Source organism: Plectrocnemia conspersa, unplaced genomic scaffold, assembly GCF_051122295.1.
Source record: "Plectrocnemia conspersa isolate PC_06_02 unplaced genomic scaffold, ASM5112229v1 ptg000002l, whole genome shotgun sequence".
Classification (NCBI taxonomy): domain Eukaryota; kingdom Metazoa; phylum Arthropoda; class Insecta; order Trichoptera; family Polycentropodidae; genus Plectrocnemia; species Plectrocnemia conspersa.
The window spans coordinates 11,656,819-11,681,543 of NW_028277166.1; the positions used below are offsets into that span (position 1 = coordinate 11,656,819).

Below are 24,725 nucleotides of genomic sequence, written 5' to 3' on the forward strand. Positions count from 1 at the left end.
GATTTCGCGGAAACATGCTTTTTAGGTAAATCTAAGTGACACGGAAATAAAAAAAATACTTTCCAATGATCATTATCGATATTATCTGATTTCTCTTAAGGTATTGTTTGTTATTATAGGTTAAAAATTTAATTTTTAAGCAGTAGACGCAATATGCCTTAGGAACTAGGGAATAGATTATAACTCTAATAAGAATTGTTAACTGCTACATCTATCTAACTATAGCAATATAATTATTCTCATTAATACACTTACTCTTAACTTGTTCATTATTTTATAAGAAAAAACTGCAGAATACAACTTCTTCTCTTTTAAGAGATATTCATCAGAACAAGTTGTGTAATGTGAAATAATATACATTCGATATTACGATCGTCGCCCTTTGTTCGTTGCACCGCTATTTTTAATTTCCGCCGAAATCCCGTTTCCAATTTCACAACACGGTAAAAGTAACTCCGATCGATAGACATAAGTACTGCAACTACAACACCATATACCCAAAATGCTTAATGATATTTTTAAATTGCAATAAAACCGGAAGCATATATCAGAAAAAGTCCATATCCGTCAGCCCTCAAAGGGAAAGTATAGCAATGCCATTAACGAGCGATCCACGTGCGAAATCGCATTAATACCTTTTTAAGCTTTATCTTTACATGTTTTTTTTTCTTGACTGACAGGATACAAAGACTATAATTGGGTTTTATTTTAAAATAAATAAAAAAACTGCTCCACGGATGAAAGGTTGTCAGCTGAAAGTGAGACGTGGATGCATATGTAGACCTGCGTGACGCGTCTATTAAAATCGCTGCCAACCGTCAATTATTACGTTGGAAAGTCGAGTTTGTTAGCAATTATTACGTCTTTTCGATGTCAAAAAATTCCAAAGTTTTTCCTGCGGAACTTACGCTTTCGTTTCCCAGCGCAGTGGATTGGAAAAAAGGTCTATCTATGATAGTCGCGAAGAGGTGGTACTGAGATGATTTGTAATTAATTGTAGATATGTGCTAATTTTATTGTCATTATTATATGTATAAGACAAGTAATTTTACTAATAAAATACATTATATGCGATGTCTTATATCACTATCAGAGATATATTTGTATAGATTTTTTATTATATTTGTAGAAAAGTAGAGCAAATAAGCATCGTGCCTACTCCTAATAAGATAAATTTCACATTTTTATAAAAAGTGGTACGTTACTTCAAATTGAGACGTGCCTCAAGAAAATAAATAGTTACATTTCTAGCTAATCTGCTTACTGTAATTATTGTTTAAAAGTATAAAATATTTCCATTTTTTTTAGTAGTACACTACACGGGTCAATACATATATTTATAAAATTAAAATAATGGATTGATTCTGTAATATTTATTTGCCCGATTTTCACGAAAACCTTTGTATAATAATTTAAGAACGGAGGATATAATCTATTTCAATATTAAATTATGATTTCGTGTATTTTTTAATAGCAAAATATCGTTTGTCAGAAAACTAAACTCAAACATTATCATCAACTGCACGAAATCATTATAAGCCAAAGCTTTCTAGAAATATGTTCAGTGCTGTTTTCTGATAATAAATCAATATTTGTAAGCTGTTATCAGAAGAGATTTAATAACAAAAATGCAAACTAGCTTTTTGAAAATCATTATACCTTAAAATCATAAATCATTTGATATTTTTTCAATACATGCAAGTAGCTTATTATTATAGAATTTTTACGACCTAGCTTGATATTAGTTAATCATCACGATATTTATCCGTGAGATTAGGAAAATTTGTGTAAATCCAATCTATGACGATCAATCAGAGTTATATTCATATAATAATCAGTAATTTTAATTTCTCAGTCACAATATAGATTGAAATACACCAAAGTCCATATGGGATTCAAACTCATGTCTTTCAAGTCAATAATCAGCGACTATCATTCATCTATAGTGCTGGTACATTTATGATATATTCGTAGAGTACGCTCGGGATAAGGATTCCGGTTTGTTATTGTGTGCGTGAGCTGTGTGGCTCAAAACAATTTCGCTCAGAATATTTAATTTTTTTATTTTAAAAGAAAATATATGTTTATTTAACATATATACATCTGAGCTAAGTTGGAAATTTCAACGGACAATTAAAAATATATTATATAATCGAAGATACCAGACATTGATGTCATTAATTAAATATTTGCAAAATTCAAAATCTTTCACTAGTCAAAAAAATAATGAAGTCTTTAGCTATTCTTCAAAAGCAAAAAGATATAAAATGGGGAAAGAAATTATTCGCAGATTGTTTAGTGGCTCGACGACTCCATTAAATGATTAGAATCCAGTGAATAAATTAAAAAATTATCATTGGCGCAACGTCAAGAATTATAACTTTTTTAAGCCTTACAGAGAATAGTGTAAAAAAACCAACAACGTACGGATTAATGGAAAAATAATTAAAATATTTTAATCCACGGGTAAGAGAACGAATAACTTACAGTGTATATTTAAAGCCTTGATATCAATTAGCCCAGATATGCCCAAGAAATTTTGTTCTCTTAAAATTTCATTTATAAATAAAAAGCAGTGGCACGAGTTTAGTGACCTACCCATGGGACAGTGGGCATATCTGGGTTAAACTAATATCAACACAAAATTATTTAAAATAAATCACTAAAGAAGATCGAACTTCTGTGCCACACTGCACTTTAATGACGAATACCAGCGTTGACGAATCAGCGACTGTCCTTAAAAGAGAAAGCGAGACAACGAAGTACACGCTACATCGCTTCTTCCTCTCATATACATGTACACGCATACAATAACAAACCGGCATCCTTATCCCGAGCGTACTCTAGTCCTTGATTAAATATCTCAGAACTTTATAAATCATTTAAGGACGTGTCAGTATTATTTTTAAATGGCTAACTAGCCAAAGTCGGCTCTTGTTGAAAAAATATTTATAATAATTTAGTTTCAGTGAAAAATTCGATGCTATTGTGTGTTCGTAAATTAAAGTTTTCGGTTAATGTCGGTTAATAATCAGTTCAAAGACTTTAAAAAAAAGTCGAAATTGGTGCAATAAGTCAGCTTCAGGGTAAAAATAAATACCCTTGTCTGATACTTTTTCAGTGAAATTATGGCTAGTGGAGTTTAAAGTGAAACAATTCAAACTGTATTATTCATCAGTTGACTTACTAACCAGACAAATACCGGAAGTTTGGTTCATATCATCACAAATGTCTACATTTAATCGACCATCGCTATACTTCAATTATGGTTATTTTATGTTAAAAATTTATGAGCCATACAAAGTTCCGTTTGCTTAAATCATTTTGCACAGTGTTGATACAACAGGTGCTTTGATTTGAATTTATTATTTTTTCAATGAATCGTTTATTGTACGTGGGTATTAAATAACAAATTTATGTATTAATGTCATAATGTCATAAAAAGTGGCCCTGTCCTCCCAATGAGTCAAAAACGCAGATAAAAAAAGTATCGTTCACCTCTCATGCACTTCATCTATCATGTTTAATTAATTAGGATGTTTTTGAGTCGCCGTTATAGATTCTTTTTTTTAATTTACTGTTAAGAATAAACTGGACAGTAACATACACTTTGTTAAAATGTAATGCTTAAATAAACTGTTACATATTTTTGTTATGCGTATAATCTCAAATAGTCAATCAACAATTCAACATTACATCCTTTCTCATCCCTAGCTGAGATTACACAATCAATTTATAATTTTCACACAATATAATCACTCATCCTCGACGCAATTTCAACACTACACTTACTCATTCAATCGGCTCTGTTTATCCCCACACTTTATTTTTCAATTAGCAATTTGCCTTTCCAAGGATAGTATAGTTATGCAGGTAAAGTGAACAGGATCAAATTTGTCGACAAGGTGGTCCAGACTGAGATGCCGCCCTCAGAATCACTACTTTCATTAACTCCGCATTAAAGGCAGGTGTTTCAAGACTTAATACCAGTCTTGGAGCGTTCAATCAGTATCGGCTACTGTCGTTGAAAGTGTCGAAGCTCCGTCCACTTTTTGCACGCACCGAAGCTTATGCAAATTCTACAGAGAGGCATGTTTATATAACGGTTGTTGTTTTTTGCCCTTTCAATGATCGATTCAATTAGGAGAGTGTGTGTATATAATATGATATTAATTTGATAATTGGTCTTGGGGTATGCATACATGTGAGGCTTGTTAAGTTAATGCCCGATAAAGAAAAGTTAAATGCTTATTATGGTTAATGTATAGTAAGATTTACATATCATTATGTGTTACATTTAATAAACGTATGAATCTATATTTATACATCGAGCTATTTAATATGTATTATATATCAAAGTTTTCTGTCTCACTATTTTTTCAATATGTTATTGAAGATTTATAGAAAATGCTATTAGTAATTTGGTTTACTTAATAATTCAACAAAACTGCGATAAAACGTGGTTAGCTATGAAGAGATTAAATACAATGTGATTGAGGCAATGAGGTAATTTAAAGACAATATTTCTCTTCCAACTGCCTCAATTCCCAATTGTATTTGACATAAATATTATTAAGTCTCGTGGACAATCGTTTAACGTAGCAAAAAATATTGTTTCTTGTTGAACAGTATTATTATTGTATTCTTTGTCTAGTTTAAAAAAGTAAGATACAATCTTGCTAAAAATGAATACCAACTTTTTATTTGGTTAGCACACAGGTACACAGTGGTTTCCGCTAGGCTTCCTGTGACGTGTTGTGGTATACTAGGCCTCAGTTGCGGCAACGTCGTGCTTTAAATAAATATATTTATAATGGCCATTTAGGTTTCTTATCCAATAATGTGTGATATTTGTTGAGTTACACGTTTTATTTCAAGTCCAAAATTGTAAAGTAAGTAAACAATCAATACGATAACCAACACTATTGACCGGAGAGACCTGGGTTCGAATTGGATCTTGGTGATTTTCTATTTCTATGGTCTTGGAGATTGGAATTAGTGATTATTACAACTGCAAAACCAGTAATACTGGTATTTGGTAAAAAATTAACATTCGGTATTACCGGTATTATAAAATGAAAAATGAAATCCGTACTCATATTTGTTGAAATTTCCATGGCTTAGAACTATGAAAACGACGATCCCCATATTGACTGAAAGCAAAAGCGTAGAATAAAATGGTGCTTATTGTAGGGGACTGACTAAGAAGTTTTATCGGGGTAGAATATCAAAGTAGAATAACATTATTTCTTTTAGTTCAAGAAGAAAATATCCCATCGGCCAATATTTCAGCCCAAATTTAAAAAAAATATTTCAACATGTTCGATATTTTTGTATTTTTTACATATATGAGCAACGTGTCAACATAAAATAAATACACCTGCTATACCTCAGGCAAATCTAATGATACCAAGAAGTTCTCAGTAACTCTGTTATATAACAGAGAAATGATCGCGCCTTTTTTATGATAGGGATGGCTGGCGAAGTGAAAACCAAAGTAAGTATTGTATACACGAAATTCTTTCTACTATTTGTACATTTGTATCTCCATTCAGACATATTTTTACTCAAATAGCTCACGGAATATGCTTCACTAAGAATTGGTGTTGCATACTAGCAACAAGTAAGTCTCAAAAATTATATTTAAATAAAAAATGTATCTACGACCACAATAAGAGAAAAAAATACGCAAATATGTGTTAAAAGCGTAATAAATCGAAATTGACGAATACATTTGTTATGCTGAAGAACGCGACGATCGGAGATTCCGATGAATTAAGTATATACATATCCAAATGAACCATGTACAACGGCTAATCGGTGATTTTTTAGATACTAAAATTAATTATTGCATTGACAAGTAACAATAAGCTATGAAATATGCGATTCGAAATTACAAGTGTCATGTTAGTGTTGCCAAATCTCCAGCTGTTCAAACAGCATCAAACTTCATTCTTAAATCGTCGCTATTGGTAGGATTTAGGAGTAGGCAGAGCAAAATAACCTCCTTGATTTCGATCTGCATAAACACAAGCATACCGTAATTTTCATTTGGTATTTAAAATACTTTTTTCTAGAACTTCAATCAGTAACTGAAAAACACACAAGAGCTTATACAAACTTGCACCAAGCGGTACTTAAGCAATCAATGGATTGTCGAGACCACTCGATTGTGAGTAAAGACTTATTTAAAAAAAAAATGTAAATACGCGTTAAAAGCGTAATAAATCAAATATTGATTATTATTTTATAATGGGCGAGCTCGTGACGCTAACAGTGACGATAGCATAAAATTTGAATGAACTTTAAATCCCGACAGCACAACTCAGAAAATACGTAAAAAAACTATTAATCTAATTCCATCTTCAAATCGTCACAATTGGTTCAGGTGTTGAGAATAAGGAGAGTAAAAGGACTTCATTTTCACAACTTCCACCAGATTCTTCTGACTTCAGACACACGAGAGTTTATTCGAACTCGTACCAAGCGGAGCTACGCCAAGCATCGACTAAGAATTAGATGACCGAAAACACCACTGCCCATTTCACGTCAATCCTGATCATCATAGATGACTGAAATGTACGAATCACAGACAAGACTACTACTATAGAAAAAAATAATTAAACGCAATAAAAAGACTCATTCACAGGCTTCCCAAATTTAAAATAAATAAATAAACGGATAAAATATTACAAGTTGATTCCAAAATAAAATGATTGAGAAATATTTTTTGATATTGAGCTTTCGTATATCTGAAACTGTAATGGTAATAAATATATAATTTAATGTTTTAAGAAATTGTAATTATATCGTAACTAAATAATATTTTTTATGGTCATATTTTTTATATCTTTAATTTTAATATATTATACTATACACAACTATTATGAAACATATAACGGAAGAAAAAATGGTCACTCTTTAATTTAATATTTGCTTCTTTTTTTACTATTCGCTCATTTTTAATTACTATGTTAACGATTTAATACAAAAAAATCTTAAAATCCCTGAATTATGGCTTTAAATTTGACATTTTATCGTCGGTTCGATAAAATAACTATGTATTTCTTTATGAGCGCATTAAAAAGTTACGACCTGAATTTATTAAAATTACGTTTAGATCTCTGAAGGAAGTAACCATAAAAATACTATCAATGTAGTACTCAAGGAGTATAAATGTAGTTTATATGTGACTTAAAAAAGTGGATATTTCTTATTGAGACGATGGAATCACATCTTGTAAGATTTTAATCTTTTGGATTATTTTTTTCGTTTATATCCCAAGATGTCCAACACCAGCTAACACATGTCCGATTGTCAGGAGAGTCATTTCAGGAATTCGCTCCGGCTTACTTGTCTTACCAGTTTCCAGAAATCGTTAGATTGTTGCGAGTTGCTATTCTCACGCTCCTCGAGGCTACAAAGCGAATTCCATTGAAGACGAAACTATTTTTAAAATTCATATTATTTTTAATCTATCCAGTATATACTCTTCTGAGATTATAAATGTTTTATAATGCGCTTAATTATTATCGAGTGAGTCATATAAGCCATTTTCTCCGCGGCCAAACCCGTTTGCCAACGGTGCCAGAGCGGACGTTCGCCGACCGATAAACCCTTAATTAAGATTACAATTTTAAGACAAACACTTTGCGTATAAATGGAACACAAAAGGTGCGGTGAAGTGTTTAAGAACATAAACCTATGAGTGAATCTATTAATTAAGTTGTAAGTTCGGACCTATTTGGATCGTCTACAAACAATATTCAGAAGTGGGGAACATATTAGTTTTTTACAAATGACCTTTCAATTATTTCTTTATTATAAATAGTAATTCAATATATTCTCATTTTGCGTTGAAGTTACGGGATTAAGAAATGATACAACCATTTTAAAAACTAATTTTTACTTAACGAATATTTTTCGTATTTAAATATAAATCTATAATTATGGCTCACAAGATATCTGCATTAAAATATATATATATATATACAATATGTATAATTTTTGATATTTTTTTTTCAGAACAGTGAAATGAAAGTATAATTTCGTTTAAATGCCGTTCTGTAATACATTTGTGTATTTATAACCGTTCTTGAAGGTAACGCCACAACATAAATTCAGCGATAGTTTAATCTGGCAAAAACGATCAAAAACGATTATTGACATCCTAAAACGATTAAAAAGAAACTTAACAACATATTTAATAGCATAATTGCTGATAAGGCATAAAAATGTATTTAAAAAATGTATTAAGCTACTGCATATTATGGAAAATGCTAAGGAATGAAAGAAATTTGATTGTTAAAAGTTATAGCAAAAAGTACTTTTAAGAATGATGTGCTATAGCTTAAGAAGTGTTTAATATTTGTAACTTCTATGGTTATTTTTTATATTTATATTAATGTATTTCTTAGAGCTTCTTCAATGTTTAGTATATTATTTAAAAAAAAAATAGTACTTAAAAATAAAGTATTGTTATGGAAACTGATATTAGTTGGTTGTACATCACCGGTTATTAACTCGATTTTTATAAAGGTAGTTAGCACATAAGGTCACGTCTAAACTTATATATTTATATAGATATAAATATATTTATTTAAATAAAATTAGGATCATCGTGATCAAACAAGCTACCCAGTGCATCACGATGATCAAAAATACACAGTTTTATTATAATACAAAAAATAGTATGAAAGAAAAAATCATCAAATTAAAATAATAAAATTAAATAATAGCAATCGTAGCTGACATTAAACAGAGAACTCAGTGAATCATATCCCAACGCTTCTTAAATAAAGACGATGGGATACAATAACGAATAATAACCAAATACACTCTAATAAAGGTATCTCAAAAATATTTATGTACTTTTTTGATTGAGAAGGAGTATTTAGTTATTCGGGGATTTCAAAATATAAATCCTGATTCAAGAATGCTGTGAACTTAAATATCATAGAAGACGCAAATTACTGACAGATCCGCAAAAGGAATTGCGATTTATTTATTACATAAGATTTATTACATACGTTTATATGTAGAGAGTACATCCACTTGATTTTAAAAGCGGTTCCGAGATCTTTAGCAGAAGTTTTTCTAGCCAAAATGTATCTATGGAGATTGTAGGTAGACTCTGTTGGCGAACTGGATCAAGAAAACGACACAATGTGGCACTTTTTGATACTAAAAGGCAGACGATTAACAGAAGCTCACTTATATAGAGATTTTAAATCACACTGTAGAGTCCGAAACAAATGAAATGTATTCAAATTATTTTAAATAATCGGCATAAAGAAAAAATTGAATTTGTAATAATGTCGTAAATAAATAAGACAAAGAGCATAGGGTCCCTTTTAGGAACCTCCGGAGGACAAATGGCCGCCATAGTATCGAATCTATCCCGTAAATATTTAAAAAATGTCATATCAGTAAAATCATAACGGAATATATTTTCACAAGTAGATAAATATTTTTACCAGTGAAAATATTATTTATCTAGCAGATGCTAGTAAAATGATATGATTTCAACTTTTCTATAAGTATTAATATATCACATACTTGATTCATTATTTATTTACATCTGTGTATAAATGTTACAATTAATGTGTATTTTTTAGTAAAGCTATATTTTCACTAGTAAAGATAAAATACATTTTCACCAGTAGATATATATTTCTACTAACGAAAATATAATTTAACTGGTAGGCGCTAATATGCTGCTCTAAAATGTCTATGAAGCTTAATTTGACAGTTGCGAAACGTCCATTTGCTGTTCAAACCCAAACTCAACCTAATGAAAGCTCTTAAACTTTAATTAGGTCAAGTCTAAAATACAAAATAGCCAACTCTCAGGGAAAAATAAGCGGAAGAATAAGTATAGACAGACATCGCATCTATTGCTCCACAGTTTGTCTGCATTTCGATATTACACTATGTTTTAAAAATATGATAGCTATCATTAGCGATATTATTATGGACTTCTAATATAAGAGATCTGATAAAAGTATTTTTAAACCGAATTTTGGTCAATAGGAGAGCGCAAAAACAATTATTACTTCTCAGAAGTCAAAAATTCACGTCAAAAGCAATAAAATCGTGTCGTAGCCGTTGTGGTGGAAACGCTCGGTAACGAGCGTTTCCACTGCAACGGCGACGACACGATTTTATTGCTTTTGACGTGGATTTTTGACTTCTGAGAAGTGATAATTGTTTTTTGCGCTCTCCTATTGGGCAAAATTTGGTTTAGATGTGCTTTATTTGATTTTCACTCGTAATATTGTTATAAAAAGTCCTAATATAAACGCTTAATAATCGAGCGTTTTCACCGCCATGGCACGATTTTATTGCTTTTGACCTGGACTGGAAATTCACTATATGGCAACACTGAGCAGCAAAGAAAACATGACTAATTATCATGTAAATATTATGAGTAGATATTTTTAATATTTTTTACTGCCCAATTTAAATATTTTGCATAAAATATTTTTTCAGGAGATATGTCGCAACGGTGGCTAATTTTTCTATTTATTTGACGCATAGAAATGGTTAACTAGAACTTATTATTATTTATTAAAAAAAATGAAATTACGCCATTTTTGACATTAATCCCAAAATAATTTTTTTCTCATGGGCAGGGTTTGCTCTCGGCAGCCTTGGCTGTGGAGCTGGATAGCAATACATATAAATATAATGATAGTATTTTTTATCTCTCTGAAGTTTAATACTAGAATTATACAATGGTACGAGTCGGTTATTAATACATGAAAGACCTAGGTTCAAAAATTCTCTTGCAATTGAAATTCAAGAATAAGACTCAACCCATTTTTTAATTGTAGAATAGGCATAGGGAATAGTGGTCATATTAATTACGCATTTACGCAAAAGTTAGGTAGCATTTACGTCACCCAAAACCAATAGTTTAATTAATATGCAATTTTTTAAAATGTTCACTTCATAAAAACATGTATAATTTTAGAGTACGATATTTTTAGAACCCCTTAATCTATCACAAAAAAATATATTTATAAATAATATAAGTATGTTTAATAATTTATTAAAAATAGTTGATAATACAGTATCAGTAACAATTAATTGGTTATAAACGACAACATCTAAGCTAAGTTGTTGACCTGATGACATTATTGGTTAGTTCCCAAGGCGTTATTATAGTTTTGCGTCCAATTACTGGTTAATTAATTTAAATTTATTATAATTGCCCAAAAGTACCCATAATAATAAACGATTCTCACACATTTTAACCACTTTTACCTCAAATCGTCTCCAAATTTATCGTTATGGGCGCAGTTTATTTTTATTATTATTTATATTTTTTATTCGTATTGTGTAATGTGACAATTTTCAACAGTTCATCTCGAGTTCGACGATCTCTACAAGCGAGGCATTAAATTCTAGATAGCGTCTTTTTTTGGCATCAGACTTAACAACTCAATTCGACGTCTATAAAACAAGCTGTTTATTAATTAAGCTCAAAGAAGGCAATCGATGACATTTTTCAACGGCGATGGAACGGCATCCGAGCAAAAAGTTACTAAAAAACTTTACATAATGTCTTTACTAATTGCTGTCATAAATAAACCGAGGGTTTACAAGCGGTTGATACCACCATTCGGCGGCGGGGAAATATTGCCAATTTATGCATCGTAAATGTTTTTGAGGGTTAGCTTACAACAATATAGTTTACGACGTGACTTTTATTAAGCTAAAGATATCAAGTTGTATAAAAATATAGTTGCCATGAAAATACTTAAAAAAAGGCTTATAAAACTCAATATTTTATGGGTTGAACTTTCAGTCAATTTTTAAAATATTTTTATTGAATTTTAATAATAATTATAGTTCGTATATTTTTTCGTAAGATTTTCATAACATTTTTCAATTTCTTTGCTTGATATTGAGAGGAGCAAAAAAATTGATTCATATTTTTTTAGACTAATGGAAAATTTTGTCATATTAAAATTCAATTAAAAAATAATTTTGAGATTTCAAAGAGAGTAAAATACTATTAAAAATAAAATAAAATGCTAGAGTTAATTGATAATAATGATCTGAAAGCATTTGTGAATCAATTGTATAATATGTGTTTTATTATTTATTGCTCATTTTTTTATGTAGCATATTTTTTTGGATCATGTTAAGCATTATCATGATACGCGTATGAACTATACATATGCATATAATAAATAATGTATTGCATTAACCTAAGGGCATTTAAATGCATCGAAGGATTGATTCCCGTGCAGCGTGGGAACATAAGTTTTCTCTTAAAAAGTGGTTCATGCACGCTCCGCATTTACACATTTTTTTTTATATTTCATCAGCCGACAAATGGGAAATGTGCTACTATTATGGAGAGAGACAGCGACAATATTATATGCGAATAATGGAGAATACTGTTTCCATTGTTGAGAGGCGTGTTTTGATTTCGCACAGGGCGAGAGCGCGTTGGTGACACCAATTGATTCAATGTGTGTAATTAAGTAATTATAGCCAATTACTATCATAATGCGCTTCGTAATGAACAATATCATACTCGGGTGTAAAACAATATCCATATTTATTGTCGAATTATTGGATGATAGATGCGTAGGTATCATAAGATCCAGTCACGATTTTTCCTGTGTTATACGTGAGCTAGTGTGTAATTGCGGCAGCTATGGCAAATTACCAGTAATGGACGAGGCATATGTGAATTACATACCTTGGAAATGCCAAGCGGAGATCGGCTCTCAGTTTGGTCAGGAGCTCGCTAAGTGAACCGAATTGTCTGAGGCTCATCTCGCCGCTGGGACTCTGGCACGGATTCCTGAAATTATTACAATAAATCAATCAAAAAGATTCCGAAAAAGTATATTGATTTTATTGCTTACCTATAATCTTTATCTGATCCTGTATGATTCTGTAAAGATACAGGTTCCGTTGGTCCCATTGTGATAGCTGGATTGGTTGTTGCATTCCTCTTCCCCCATTTTCTCAGAGCTACTGCGTAGTCTTCCGGATTGTAGGTCGGAGGTCTCTGTTTTTCCTGTAAAATTGATCAAATCGATGTGTTAATTATAAATAAAAATGATCAAATATGCTCTATAAAAATTTAATTACAATTTAAGCGAAATTTATGACTATGATTTTCATGCTAATTTGGTAACTATTTATATTAAAAAAGTCTTTTATGTTAACGCAAGGATTTTTCAAAGTATGTTCTGCAAATAATGTAATATTTTTCCCACAAAGATTATGTATATTTAAGTTTTAGATTTTTAATTAAAATCATGAAATTTTGATGTAGAAAAAATGAACATGCTGCTAATAATAAGTTTATTGTATCTTTAAAAAAAATGGTTTACAGTGTAATTCCAGTGAAATATTTCATATAATTATTCGTCACACTAAGGCGTATAAAATGATGTAATCTATTACAGAATAACAAACTATTCCTAATGGATACAAACTTATAATAGCAACACGTTTATTAACTTCTCTATTTAAAATCTATTTAAAAAATCAAATAACAGCCTAAAGCTTAGCTATTATTGCATTAAATATGGGTTTAAAAATCAATGGTACAAAAATATTTAAAAGAAAATATTTAAAATTTTCTTTATAGGAAAACACTATTATATAAACTCTGAATTATCTTATTTAACATTAGTTTAAATATGATGTGATAAATAAACTGACAATATTATTTTTGTTTACCGAGTGGTTAATCGAATGAAGTATGTAAATATAAAATTTATTTACAACCTTTCTCTAATGTTTTTTTTTAATTTTAGCTTCTGTAGGGCTCGTTAATTGAATATTCATAAAAATGTCTAGTCCATATAAAAATAGATTTCTTCCTTCAAAGAAACCTTAAAACAGCTTAATTCACAAAGTATCAGTCATAATTCAGAAAGGATTAAAATATCCGCCGTCTTGAAAGAAGACATGGCGTGTAGTCTGGTTTTCTCTCAAAACGACCGCTCCATAGCAACTTTAATGAACAACGGTATTTGTTTTTAAAATCTTGTAATCTACGTACTAAAAAAGGGCAAACAATAAAAATATCTCACGAATGAAATAGATAAAACACAACTCTGAGGCTTTCTCGGAGATTACAACTGAGAGAACGACTCGACACCAAACCAGCGAAAATCGTAGAAGCCGCCGCTTCTCCCTTCGTATCTACAGTCTAGCCTATTTCGTAGTTCAATCCGCCTCGGAGATGCCTTAAGACTACGGATGCGTCCACAAAATACTTTGCATAAAAAAATAAACACATTTGCCACAAAGAATATAATCAAAAAAATACTCACTAGCTATATTATACTTTCATCAAAAAAATTTCTATCGTCCCAGATATCAAACTACAAAATAAGCATAGAAAGTCCATACACTCAGACAAATATTTTTATGTATTCATCACAAATTTTCACGACCCATTTCCAGACGATTGTTAAAAAAAATTGATTGTACCTGTAACCTATCATTACTATTTTTTCCTTATGCGCTCTAGCGAATCTTTCGATCACGACTCAATTTATGCACAATTTTAGATTTTTACCGAAAATTAACATGACGGTATAAGTAGAATGGATAATGTAACATTCGCACAGTAATCCAGTAATGGAGGCTACTAACTGGACATTATAGTAATGACGGTGCAGCAGGGGAGTCGGCCAGCTCGTCTGAATTAACTCGCTGGGTCAACTGGTTAATAGTCGACTATTTTGTCTAAACGAGCGCGGGTGAGAATTATGACCGAGACGCTCTGGCGAGCATTTAGCGCGAATGCGATTTGTTGGCGACCGATCGATCAAGTTCAAGGACGGTCGACAACATTTTTGAAAATAATAAGCTTCTATTTTATTTAATAAAAATATCCTACATTTTCTCGACACAACGTGTCTGAAGCTGAAACAGTTGTTGTGAAGATAACAACGCCACTCGTTAATTTGGCGCATTTATCTGACGAGAGATTCACAGCGGATAAAACGCGTTTTATGCGCTCGTTAAAACAGACGGTAAGTTCATGAACTTGAACGAAGAATTTGCGATCGCTTTTGCTTCTTTTTTAAGTATCGTATCACATTGAGAAGGTATGTGACTCGTTATATAAGAGTGAGGAAAATTTTTAGCTACTTGTATTATGTATAATATTAATTATTATACATATGAATATGTGTTAATTTTGCTGTTTTATTAATCATGTGTGTAATTTAAATTGATAATTTTACGCTTGTACGCATCTCTATTGTAATGCTTGAGGTCACTCGGACCTTATATTATTATTGTGCAAGTGTAACGGAACCGGTTGTCACTGGAGCGTACCTCATGGCCTTCATAATGCGTTCGCTACAATTGATATTATTTTATAATACACAAGAAAAACTATATAAATATTAAGTTCATTTATAATAAAATAATAATTAATTTTTAATATAATGTTTAAAAAATGCTCGAGTATTTTTGTATTTTATAAAATGAGACAATATACAATTCAAATATCTAATTATCACGCAAATAACCATGTTTAAAAAAATCTTTGTCTCAAAACTTGCGCTAATTTACTGTGACCAAAATGATTTAGACCACACACAGTCCTCGTTACGACCAGAAAAAATCTTATAAATAATACTGAGTTTTGTTCTTACAGTAAATATTCTCTATCATTGAGATATTATATCTTGGTTACGGATATAATAAATCACTGGATCCATAAGATTCTCGTTGCACATCAAGCGTACATTGCTTTCTAAAGGCGTATACCGTTTCGCCGTTCTAAGAAACAATTGGCTGGATGATCGCTGCATAATTGCGATTGCTCAGCAAGCTTTGCAGCCCTGGATACTTAAGCCTGGACTACGATGAAGAGAAGGCAGTCACCAGCAGCAACTTGAAGACTCAGGTAGACACTCGAAGAGACCAGCAGACAGACGCCCGCTGCTCGCGGGCAACATAAGATCATGGACTCACACATCCCGCCGCCAGCTTCTCCACCAACGCTCGGAGAATATACTGTCACTGCCACACCAATCAGAAATCTAAAGAACGTCCACTGACATCATTCCTCCGCCAGTTTCTCCACCACCGATCGAAGAAAACATCTCGCCATTTATCGTCTGTCGCAACATATGTACATATAATGTCTCACTGGCTACGCAGTCACACCCCTAGGGTTCACAAACCCTAAATACATAAATCAAAAATTAAACGTGTGATACATTTAATACATTTTATATTCTCCATCTTTTTATACAATTATTCTTTACATATTTATCATAAATGGATATCTGATTCGAAAAATAATTTTTAAGAGTTGTAAATTATTTATTGTCGTTTTTGTTATTCGTTTTTGTAATTTTTTAAAACTTTTTGCATGGATCTATATAGATTGGAGAAATATCTAAAACAAATACGGTGAGTAAGAAAGGAGTTCCCAAAAAAATTTAAAAATTCATTTTTTTCTATCGTCTTCTTTAATAAATGAGGGCAAGCGCTATCGTGGTGTACAATTACCCTAATTTGCTTTTTAAGGAAAGGTATTTTTATCGCTAAAAATAAACCATTGAATGACATAAATATGTTATATGCATTGGTCTATATAATATACAATATAATAATGCTTCTAGAGTGTTCAAAGATTTATTACCTGTGTTAAATTGATACTATTAATAGTAGCTTTAAAATTAGATTTCGAACCATTAAAAAATATTATAAAAAATAATTAAGTTTACTCGTGATTTACTTCATATATTATATATAACATTAAAATCCAAAAAAGTTATAGTAAACTCCGTTTCAGTTTGTAATGAAGTTGTTCGTGGGAAAAGTTAAAATTAAATTCTATATATTGTATACTTATGAATAAAGTATATAAGATGTATTTTAATAGTACAAATGCTTTGAATACTATACAATACTTTCATTCATAATAAAATGTCAATGTCATACCTTTTTTAGATAGATTTTTGTATATGTAATTGACTTTTAACGAGCGTTTTAAGTTTCACTCTTTATTTCCAAATGTAATCATATGTAATTAAACTTAACTTTACAGTTTTAGATATACAATAAATTAACAGTTATGTATATAATGAATATTATGTTTCTGCCAGGCAATTGCGAGCACAGTAATATACAGACTGAACCAAAATAAACAACTCGCTGCACTCATTTCCCTATGCAATAACGTCACGATGCAATCTTCGGAAGACCGCTTCTGTCGACCACCGCCAATTTGTGAGACAAAATTTGCGGTCGCCAATACGCGGAACTTGTTAGAAGACAGAGAGAAGATTCACAATGGACCCGTGACCAATCGATCAAATGCAGCTACGGACTGGATCAGAGATGTTCCGTTATGTAAGATAAAAATTCGTAAAAAAAACTCATACCGCCAGCAAATGACCGGTTGGTGTCATTTATTAAGATACATGTCTTCGAACGTAAAAAATATGATTGCTTTCAAATTATTGTAATAAAATAAACTGTAATATGCTTCAAACCACAAGCAGATTTATAATATAATTATTTTATATTATATAGTAATACATTATATAGCTGTTTTATTTTGCATATATAGATGGAATTCTAAGAAAAGCAATCCAATGAGTGTCGATGAATCAAGCATGTCAAATACGTGGTTACAGAAAGGTCCTTAATAGGAAATTTTAATTTTAATTTATGTACATATAAGTTTTTAGTTTGCGATAGGTAAGGTTGAATGTATTCGTGCGGTCCATACATATACACATATAGTGTTTCTTCTCGAGAATTTTTTATTACAAATTAAATTTGTACGAATATTCTTAAGCGTTTTAAAAATGTCACAAAAATGTTTATGATTATCTCAACTACTCTAATTTACCTTATATTTACTTTGGTACTCCAATAACTACATTCATATATAATAAGAAGAAACCGCTCCGCGTGGGAATCAGCAGATTGCAAAAATGTATTTGAGCTTTCCATAAAATTTGTCTGCCGCCAAATTTGTTTTTTTTTAATAATTTAAAACGGTTTTTCATCGTTATTTAGTTCGAAATATAACAATAACTGATATTGACCAATTTCTCTACGATTTAGATAGAAATACGAGAGCTTAACATTCCTTTGTAACTCGAAGCTCTGTAATAATTCGAAGTAGATCGATCCGTTCTGGTATATTATAAAAAGTCATCATCCTATTGAAGTTTACTCTTTTCAATTATCATTAATATAATGATAACTACAATTATATACTCTGTTATTATATTATCTATTCTGTAGTCTACAAAATTTAAATTATGAGAAACAGTTTAATTTAAAAGATGATGTTAATCTAATTTAAATGATGATTAAAATTATTATATGCAAAAATAATAAAATAACTTCTCTTTAAAATTTAATTGGTCCATTTAAAAGTTAAATGGACCAAAATTAAGATTAGTATATTTGTAATTTTAATAAATATAATGAATACATTTAATTTTTTACGAATAAATGATATCAACTTTTTTATATGTTCATTTTATTAATTATTAAAAACTGATGAAATAATATATTTTATAAAACGGCGTTTTAGCGACCTGCCCAAAAGGAACAACAATCAACGAGCCAATGATGTATCTCCCTTCGAAAGAATAGTAAAATATACAAATAATTAAAAAACTGTCCAATACAAAAAAAAAATGGGAGTAATTCATAAATAATATTGCTGCTAGATTTATATAACATATGACGAATACATATGTTAAAAGAGCTATAATATTTTGATTAGATATACGGAAGATAGATAAGAAAATAATATGTAATAGTCAAGAAATCGATGTAAAGAAAAATCGTTTATCTCATCGAATTTTATCGCTCCCATATAAGCCAAAACGCTGCCCTAGAATAATCATTTTACTTTGAACCACAAGAATCACTTTCGGCGTTCGAGAGAACTCAGACATAACTCACATTCAGTGGAGCTTACGTCGAATTGACACGTAGGATATTTTGAATAAGAGTCGATTTCACGTTGATTGTTAGATCTGGTCCAGCCAAGCAACCAATTTGAAACGCTAAGAGCTTAATTTTTGAGACAACTTAAAAAATAAAATACATTGTATCTAAATATCAATTTATTGCACAAATAGTCCGACCGGGTAATGAACGCTTCTTTGTTTTTAACTGAACATTAATATTCTGTATCACATGCTGCTAATATAGATATACATTCTTACATATGTAAAAATCAGAAATTGTAAGCATGAAAATATTCTAAAGGTATAGTGTATTTCAACAACATTTAAAATACCTTTAATGTTATAAAATATGATATTTGTTACAATTTCAGATATTCTTAATCTCATCAAAACTACTATTTAATTCTACCTGTATTTTTAAGTTTATTATCTTTCAAAAAATATTTAAAGATAATATCTACATAAATTTTATATTCTTATTTATTGTCGACTGTAAAAAATAGTATATTAAACTATCATCGATCATTTTATATCCTGCCAAACACGCAATTACCTTGTCACTTTTTCAGTAAATATTTATCACACGATCATAAATCAATTCTGTATATTATATAACTATTTTTTGCATATATAATACTTATACAGGAAGTCGGCTATCATTAGTCTAATCAAACCTTATATATTCATATGTGTTATTTGCTAAGGTTTCGGTCGGGACTCGCGTTTCAAAAACGTATCCTGGTCACGTTTTCATGCGATTTCCTTTGGAAGAAATCTAGTTTGTATCACGATCGAGAGTCATCTACTCCATGATTGGGACTCGTTCTGCTCATTTTTGTGACACGTCCAGTTTCCATGGTTTATCGTTAAAGCAACCTCAATGACCATCTGAAACCTTCACTTACTCTGACAAATGGGTAATAATTCTAGTACCGTTTTTTTACCTACATATATCGTTAGAATTCCAAAAGAATAATTATTAGAAATATGAAATCTACCGTGTCGGACGTTATAATAATCGGTAATAGTAGCAGTAATTAATGCGCCATTTCGTACGATCATTCATACGGTAGTATTATTATCGTGTACCTTCCTTTACGCACATGCTTTCTAATTGAGCGCGATTATTCATACGTGAAGTTCACAATGGACGAACATAAATCCGCTCTTTTATTGCACAATGATTAATCATTAGGTTGGTTATGGTATTCTCACGTGGTCCACACTTCCGAAAAATAAAAATGCTTTTACCAGCAGTGAAAAACGAGTATCGAGTGAAACTGTTCCAATTACATGAATTACATCCGATTGATTCAAGTTATCGAAGGGATTATTTTGGAAAGCGTTGATTATGCAAAACATGTGTGAAAGGTTATGTTTTATATATTTGAACGATGATGCTCTTATGATGATGTATAAACATTATGCTACCATTTTTTTTCTTTTCAGAGCAAATCGAAATTATGAACCCGTAGTGGCTATTTATTTAAACTATTATCGTTAAACTAAAAATAGATAAAGTTCACTTATATACTATTGTATATATATATATATATATATTATATTTTTCTTTTCGACAGTTACTATTAATAATATTTTATTAGGTCGTTTATAGCTCAATTGTGTTTCTATCTACAATTGACTTAAACGAATAATAATCTCACTATGTCAGTCAAACGAGTATATTGCTACTCCTACACAATCTGTACCTTGTTTGTAAACGACAAGGTTTCATAAAAGAAAACACAAGTGTAATACATACCCCACATTAAAATGATCGCTTATAAGTATGGCTTTAACGCATTAGATATTATAATTACTTATTAATCAAGTGATGACTTTTACGTCAACAAATGCGCCGCTTTCCAGCTGCCAATTATGCTAATCAGCGAGAACGGGTTCTTGGATTGATTCCCGACTCTTTTTTCAATATTATTAGATCACAACGCCGATAAGCGTCAAATCCAACCGATGTTAAATTATTAACAAGAAGTTGCATTTTGCGCCGATCATTTTCCCATCGTTTCGAACGATCCATAAAATTCGATTTATACCCAAGCGGTAAAGGTACATGATCGCGACGGATCGGATCACAATTTTTCGTGTTTCACGGAATCAATGGTAGATGATACTACTTGGATAAAGTTGGGTATGAAATATGATATTGTCCTCTTTTAACATTATATACATTATTATTTATTATTATTATTATTTATTTATTAAAATTATAACCATCGTGACCTGACAGGCAAACCTAATGCGTCACGATAGTCAAAAGTACTAATACATCATAATACATACAAATATAAACAAGACAAAACAACAGACACAAATCACCTCAACAGGTGTGCATTGTCCCATACGAATTGAACCAAAACTCCATAAGTGCAAGAGAAAATGTCAATATTACTATGGACAGAATTGAGCAGATAAATGGCCTTGGCCAGAGAAGAGTTGGCAAGTGCTCCAGTTCTACACTTAACAGGCAAGAATAGTGGACGCGACCGAGAACTATATCCACCTTCAGGAGCCCACATTTGAAGCTGCTCGAGCACTGAAGGATTGTCTACGATGCCCTTGAGCAATTTCCAGAAGTGTTTAATTACATAAACACTTCTGCGAGTCGACAAAGAAACGTATCCCAGGGCTCCCAAAATAAAAGCACTGGGAAACAAGAACGGATAATACCCGTATTCCTTCAAGTATAAATATCGAAGAAATTTACGTTGTACTTTTTCCAGCTTCAATTCATTACATTGATTCATTACGCCTGGGATCCAAATGATGGAGCTAGTTTCTAGTATGCTGCGGACTAGAGTATCATAAAGAGTGCGCAATACTAAAGTATTCCTGAAGTAACGCGCATTTCTCAAGATAAAACCGAGCATTTTTAAGGATTTGCTATGAGTCTCTGCAATGTGCTGGCTAAATTTCCAACGTTCTTCGAAAGTCACTCCTAAATCCTTAGTTGAAGAAAACCTTTCCAGAAAATATCCGCCTAGATGGTATGAATATTTTGCCGGCGTTAACGACCTTGAAAATGAAATTGTGTGACATTTCTTTACACTGAAAGGCAATTGGTTATAGCAAGCCCATTTCCATATAGAGTTGAGATCCTCCTGTAGGTCGAGGGAATCAGAAATCGAATGCATTTTCTTGTAAATTTTCAAGTCATCTGCATATAATAAAAAATCTGAATGCTCTATTGCTGTTTCTATGTCATTAATGAACAATAAAAACAACAATGGACCCAAATTGGATCCTTGAGGTACTCCAGTAGGGGTCTTATATCGTTCTGAAAAAGAGTTATTATACTTGACGAATTGATATCTATTGGTCAAATAATTTGAGAATAGATTTATGAGATCTTCAGAAAACCCAAAATTAGATAACTTTTTTACAAGTAAAGCATGGTTAACTTTATCAAATGCTTTTTCAAAGTCTGTGTATATGACACGTCCACTTGTACACCAGAGTCCAATGATTTTGAAACATAGTTAGACAAAACCATTAGATTAGTGACAGTGGATCGAGATTTACGGAAACCATGTTGTTGGTCGAGAAGCATACACCTGCAATGATTAAAAATGTATTTATGCAAAACAATTTCAAATAATTTTGCAGGTGATGAGATCAAAGCTATTGGCCTGTAATTGTCAATCTGAGATTTGGGACCCTTTTTATGAATCGAAGTGACTTTTGAACATTTCCACAATTCTGGAAAACAAGAGGATCTCAAAATTAAATTAAATATAAATTTTAGAGGCTGTAAAAATAAAGTACATATAAAGTATAATATAAAACCAGAATCAACAAGAACACTATACAAGAAATCATTCAGAAGCACAATATATTTTTTGCTGATTTTGTAGTCTTATTATTCTTTTAACTATCTGCAACATTATCTAATTGTATTTTGTTCCAAAGTTACACGTACATAAATATTTTTAATTTTTATTGAACTATACATATCGAAATGAATAATTAAAAAACTGAGATAATAATCGAAATCGAAATGAACAAGCAAGGGAACTGAAAGTGTAAAGTTTACATAATGTGTAAATATGTAGTTAATTTTTTACCAATGTAATTTCGATACTGTGGATATATAATAAAAGGGAAAAAATGAGATCACCCATCACAAGCGGACGGTAAAAGTTGTACCAGATTGCGAAAGTCGTCCAGACGGTGGAAAGCGAAGATCTTCGACGATGGGCAGGGCCGGGATCGGATGCAAATCAAAAACATCATCGTGCGAACATCTAGCCGGAAGATCGTAATTACATAGCGTCCATTTTAGCTCTCTGCCCGCGCTCGCGCGTGCGCTATGAATCAAAATTTCTATTTTATCTCTCGTAATTTTCAACAATGCACCGTGGGCCGATGGAAACTGTGCCTCTGTCCATATACTACGCACACACAGTCGAAAGCATGCGATTTTTCCCCAATCAAAAAAGCCTGTGAAATATCGAGACTCGTTAGCGCCGCGACGTTAATACACAAATTTCGTTTTAGCGCATGGGCGTCGACTTAACGAGCGCTAGAAGGATTCGATGTAACGAGCGCGATAAAATCTTTATTCAGCAACAACATAATCAAAATTTATAATGCGTAATGAGGAAAAAAAATATACAAAGGAATGATTTATTATGTTTAATTTAAAATATGCAAATAAACGTGATTACGATGGAAAAATGGCAGATTTTATTCTCTATAAAATCTTTAATAATAAGAATGGCGACTGGCTTGGATTACATTGTCAATTGTTGGCAAGAAATGCCACCGCAAGTCCATCAATCATGTATCGTGACGTTTTTTGCCTTTTTTACCGGTAACTTGTGATTTAGCTCATTGGCGCGTGATGTTTGCTCACATTAAAACGTGATTTGTATTCTCGACGACAGAAATGACCCTTCTTTGGTACACAAAGGAGCGCGACTAGAGGATTAAAAAAACTGAATCTTTGGATACCATGAATTCTCTTTTGAATTGGACAAGAAAATATTTTTTTTCCTGATTTCGTTCTTTTTTTTGAAGTTAATTGCTTTGCTAAAAATTTTTTGTGGACTTGGTATTAAGTCCTTTATTGCATAACGTTTTTTTATGTTTTTTTTTATTATAAAAACAACGTTTAATACATTAATACACTAAACAAATATTATAAAAAATCTAAGGGGAAAATTAATAATAAGAAAAACAACAATAGAACTATAAAATAGTTATACAGTGTAATGGAAATATAAGATAAAAAATATATATACCATTCAAACAGGAGTTAACAATAATGAGCATTTTACATAGTGGTTGTTATTAAAATCGTTTTTTTCTTAAAATAAAAAAAGTAATATTATTAAAAATAGCAAAACTCATGTGAAAAAATCATTAATTTTGGAAAACATTTACAACATAATGACATGGGTATATACAATAAATTCAATTAAAACTACACATATGCATATAAATATCTGAAATTTGTATTTAAATTAAAAAAATATATTTAGCTGCACAGATGGTTAGTCTTTGTTATTATATCATACTTAAAACTGTCAGCTTATTATGAAAATGCACTGTTAATAAATAATCAATTTTAAATTACATTGCAAAAATATCAACCGAAAAAAAATGTATAAGTAGTAAAAATAGATTCTAAATTTTTTTATAGACTAGTATTATCCAAAACGTTTGATTTTATATTTTTATATATCTTTTTTTCTATCTATTTTTAATTATTAAGGCGCTTTGTGATGTGACCAAAACTGCTAAATCTAGTAGCTAAAC

The 24,725-nt window shown here is 31.0% G+C and overlaps 1 protein-coding gene across 2 annotated transcripts in view; it reads right to left on the reverse strand.

Annotated features, from left to right (window-relative positions):
• mwh (multiple wing hairs) overlaps positions 1-24,725 on the reverse strand; it is a 104,142-nt gene that overhangs the window by 3,349 nt on the left and 76,068 nt on the right. For both annotated transcript variants that reach the window (XM_088205199.1, XM_088205200.1), the window contains 2 exons: positions 12,888-13,042; positions 12,719-12,823 (listed from right to left, as the gene is read on the reverse strand). In XM_088205199.1, the coding sequence (XP_088061325.1) occupies positions 12,719-12,823; positions 12,888-13,042 (260 nt within the window). The remainder of the gene's footprint in view (positions 1-12,718; positions 12,824-12,887; positions 13,043-24,725) is intronic.